Raw genomic sequence first — 3,462 nt, 5'->3', positions numbered from 1 at the left:
GGTTGGGGAGGTGGTAATAATGGTGGTGCTTTTTTCTCTTCCATGGGGGAAAATGAAGCTGCAGATTATGGCTCCCCGGAGTTAAAATTTCTAACGCATTTTCCTTTGCTTTTGTTCTGTTTTGTTTTAGTTTGTCTTTATTTGTCTAGTTTTTGGTGGTTGGTAGGTTTGTTTTTGTACATAGTTCCTTGGTCCCCAGGATATTTAGGTAAGTGTCTCTGGTCAGAAACAGTCCATTTTCCTACCCTTCCCGCGTCTCCCCCCACCCAAACCCCAGAACCATCCTGCTCCTTAAAACCCCTGCTCGGGTCTCCGCTTTCCTTCCCCCGACTCCCCACTCCCCCGAATGCTCCCCCCCTTCTCCCCTACCCTATACTCCAATCCCCACACCCAGCACCCCAGTCCTCAAGGCTGGGGGACAGCAAAGGCAGGAAAATCAGAGAGAGAGTGGAGGAAAGAGAGAGAGGAGGGACTCCCCAAACGCAGGCAGGATAACGGACACTCCAAATCCGAGGGGAGGCAAGCAGAGGAAAGTCCCCCCAAAAATGCCTCCTCAGCTCCCCACTCTGTCACCCACCCCCCGACACCTCCCAGCCCCCTCAATAAGTGGCAGAGAATTTCATCCGCTTCTGCTTCTGTCTCTGGTTGCAAAACCACACCCGCACCACGTTCTTTTTGAGGTCCAGTTTCTCGGCGATGGCGGCGATCTTCTCGGACGAGGGCCGGGGCTGCACGGCGAAGTAGGCCTCGAGGGAGCGCTTCTCGGGCGCGGCGATGGAAGTCCGCTTGCGCTTCTTCTCGCCGCCGTTGAAGAGCTCGGGCTTGTTCATTTTCTCGCGCTGGGCGCCCTCGGCCTCCTCGAGCCACGCCTGCAGGATGGGCTTGAGCGCGATCATGTTGTTGTGCGAGAGCGTGAGCGACTCGAACCTGCAGATGGTGCTCTGGCTGAGTGAGCCCACGCCCGGGATCTTGAGGTTGGCCAGCGCCGAGCCCACGTCGGCCTGCGTCACGCCCAGCTTGATGCGCCGCTGCTTGAAGCGCTCGGCGAACGCCTCGAGCTCGCGCGGGTCCGTGTCCGAGTCGCAGATGGACGCCAGGCCCGCCGCGCCCACCACGGCCGCCGCCGCCGACGCCGCTGCCACCTGCCCGGCCGCCGCCGCAGCCGCCGCCGCTGCCGCGCCGTGGTGCGCCGCCGCCGCCACCAGCCCGGGATGCGGCAGCCCGGACGGCATGTTCATGGCGGCCGCCGCCGCGGGGTGCGACAGGTGGCCCAGGCTGTGCATATGCGTGTGAGGGTGAGCGGAGCCGCCCAGGAGCCCGCCGCCCGGGCCGCCGCCGCCGCCCCCCGGGCCGCCACCGCCGCCGCCGCCCCCGGGGCCGCCGCCGCCCGGGCCGCCGCCGCCGCCCGGGCCGCCACCGCCCCCCGGGCCGTCGTGGGCGCCGCCGCCGCCGCCCGCCGCGCCCGCGCCGCCCGCGCCGGCCATGAGCGCGAGCGACGGCGAGGAGATGTGGTCCAGCAGATCGCCGGGTTCGAGCGCCTGGTGGTGGTGGTGGTGGTGGTGGTGGTGCGCCAGCGGCACCGTGGAAGTGGACGTGCACGGCACGCTGTTCATCGTGTGGTACGTGGCGTCCGGCTTGAAAGGATGGCTCTTGCCCTGGGACACGGCGATGTCCACGGCCGCCAGCGCCTCGGCCCGCGCCAGCAGCGTCTCGTCCAGGCTGGCGAAGAGGTTGCTCTGCAGCTGCAGGCGACACAAACCAAACCAAAAAAACCACAAAACCAAAAGAGCAAAACAAAACAACAGAAACACACACACAAGCCGGAAAGCACAGCATGCGAAGGGCAAACACAAAGCAACCAAAATAACAACGGGTTTGGGGGCAGTGGAGAGCGGGAAAGACGGAGAGGGGGCATATTGGCGACCAGGCAGGGGGCAGACGAGAAGGGATGGGAGCGTGGAGAGGGGGACAGAAGTAGGGAGAAAGGGGGACACAGGAACACATTCCGGGAACGGGCGTGGGAGACGAAAAAGAAGGGGGAAAAGAAGAAGAAATGGAAATGTAACTCGCAGCTGGGGACCCGTGTCACACACCCGAGCACGCACAGAGACCGCCTTTCTGAGGCGTGAAATTAACAGAGAAAGTAGAGGGAAGTCGAGAATCCTGGCCCCAGCGCTTCCCACTCCGATCGCAGGCGCCTGACGCGGAGGCAGAGGCAGACAGGAACACGACATTAAGCGCCGCCGGACAAAACGTGCCTCGCAGCAGGATTGCTCTACACCCCCTGCCCGCAGTTCCCCGCACCAGGACCTGCACACACCAGCCCCCGACATGCAGCGTTTCGGAGACGGGGAGGGGCGGGCGCGCGGGCCGGGGCCGCGGGCGTGGGGCGCTTACCGGCGGCGTGGGCAGGCAGGCCCGCCGGATGGCCTCGGAGCTGGAGTGCAGCGACGGGTACTTGTGCTCAGGGAGGGTGGGATGCATGGCAAAGTGTGGCTGCTTGCTGTTCATGGACATCATCGTGGCGGCTTGGCATGTATATCCACAAACACTCCGAAAGTCCGCGGGAAAGTGCGTACGCCGGCTCACTCGGCCTCCCTTCGGAGGCTGCAGCCGCGGCGGTCGCGGCGGCTGGCGGCGGCCGCCCCGCGGGCTGCTGCTGCTGCTCCTGCTGCTGCCAGGCGCTCCCTCTGACCGCGCTGAGCGCCGCGCGCCGGCCTCGCGGTCCCGCTTCTCCGAGAGCTCTAGCCCCGCGCGCCGACGGGATGCACTCCTCTTACACCTGAGCCCCACTTCTCGCGGCCGTCCCGGGGAGCTCTCGCGAGAGCTCGCGGCCCCACCGCGCTGACAGGCATCAGCTGTCTCCGTCTGTCTGGAGCGCGCTCTCCTTCTCGGCGGCCCCGTGCGTCTGCGCGCGCGCGCGCTCGTCCGGCCGCGACCAGCGCGTGGGAGCCGCTCTTATAGTGACCACCTGCAAGGACAGCGCAGGTGATGCACCTGTAGCTACCCGGGCATGCGCACTGCCCGCCTCACCTTTCCCACCGTGGTCTGGAAAGATCAGAAGGTCCAGCTATTGTCTAAGGGTGGGCACCTTTTAGAAGAAAAAAGACGAGATGCGCACGCCCCTCTATGTGTGTGTGTGTGTGTCTGTGTGTGTGTGTGTGTGTGTGTATGTGTCTGTGTGTTTCTTCCCCCGATCGCAAGCCTTGAATATATGCGCATTGCTTAGGCATTCCTCCTCTTCGGGATGCCTAACAAGCTGTTATATAATGTATACAGCTGGACATTTGTATGTTAAATTATGCCCGCTCATTCCTCTGTATACAGTATAAATAACAACACAGAAATGCAGAAGGTGCTGTCTTTTGCTGCAAGAACCTGTTTCTTTAAAGGTTCATAAATAGGTTCCTGGAGAATAATCGCGGTGACAGACATTTGTTTGAAGCAGTCAGACGCTATTGA

The 3,462-nt window shown here is 62.9% G+C and overlaps 1 protein-coding gene across 1 annotated transcript; it reads right to left on the bottom strand.

The window, feature by feature from the left end:
• Positions 1-599: 599 nt before the first annotated feature.
• POU4F1 (POU class 4 homeobox 1) lies at positions 600-2,756 on the bottom strand. Its single transcript, XM_055244369.2, has 2 exons — positions 2,398-2,756; positions 600-1,742 (listed from the first exon to the last, which is right to left on the bottom strand). The coding sequence occupies exons 1-2, from the start codon at positions 2,518-2,520 to the stop codon at positions 600-602; spliced, it is 1,266 nt and encodes a 421-aa protein (XP_055100344.1). The 5' UTR covers positions 2,521-2,756.
• Between the last annotated feature and the right edge of the window lie 706 nt (positions 2,757-3,462).

Source organism: Symphalangus syndactylus, chromosome 15 (genome assembly GCF_028878055.3).
Source record: "Symphalangus syndactylus isolate Jambi chromosome 15, NHGRI_mSymSyn1-v2.1_pri, whole genome shotgun sequence".
Lineage (NCBI taxonomy): Eukaryota > Metazoa > Chordata > Mammalia > Primates > Hylobatidae > Symphalangus > Symphalangus syndactylus.
Note: the sequence above shows the minus strand (reverse complement) of the source record. Positions and strands in the feature narration are given on the sequence as shown.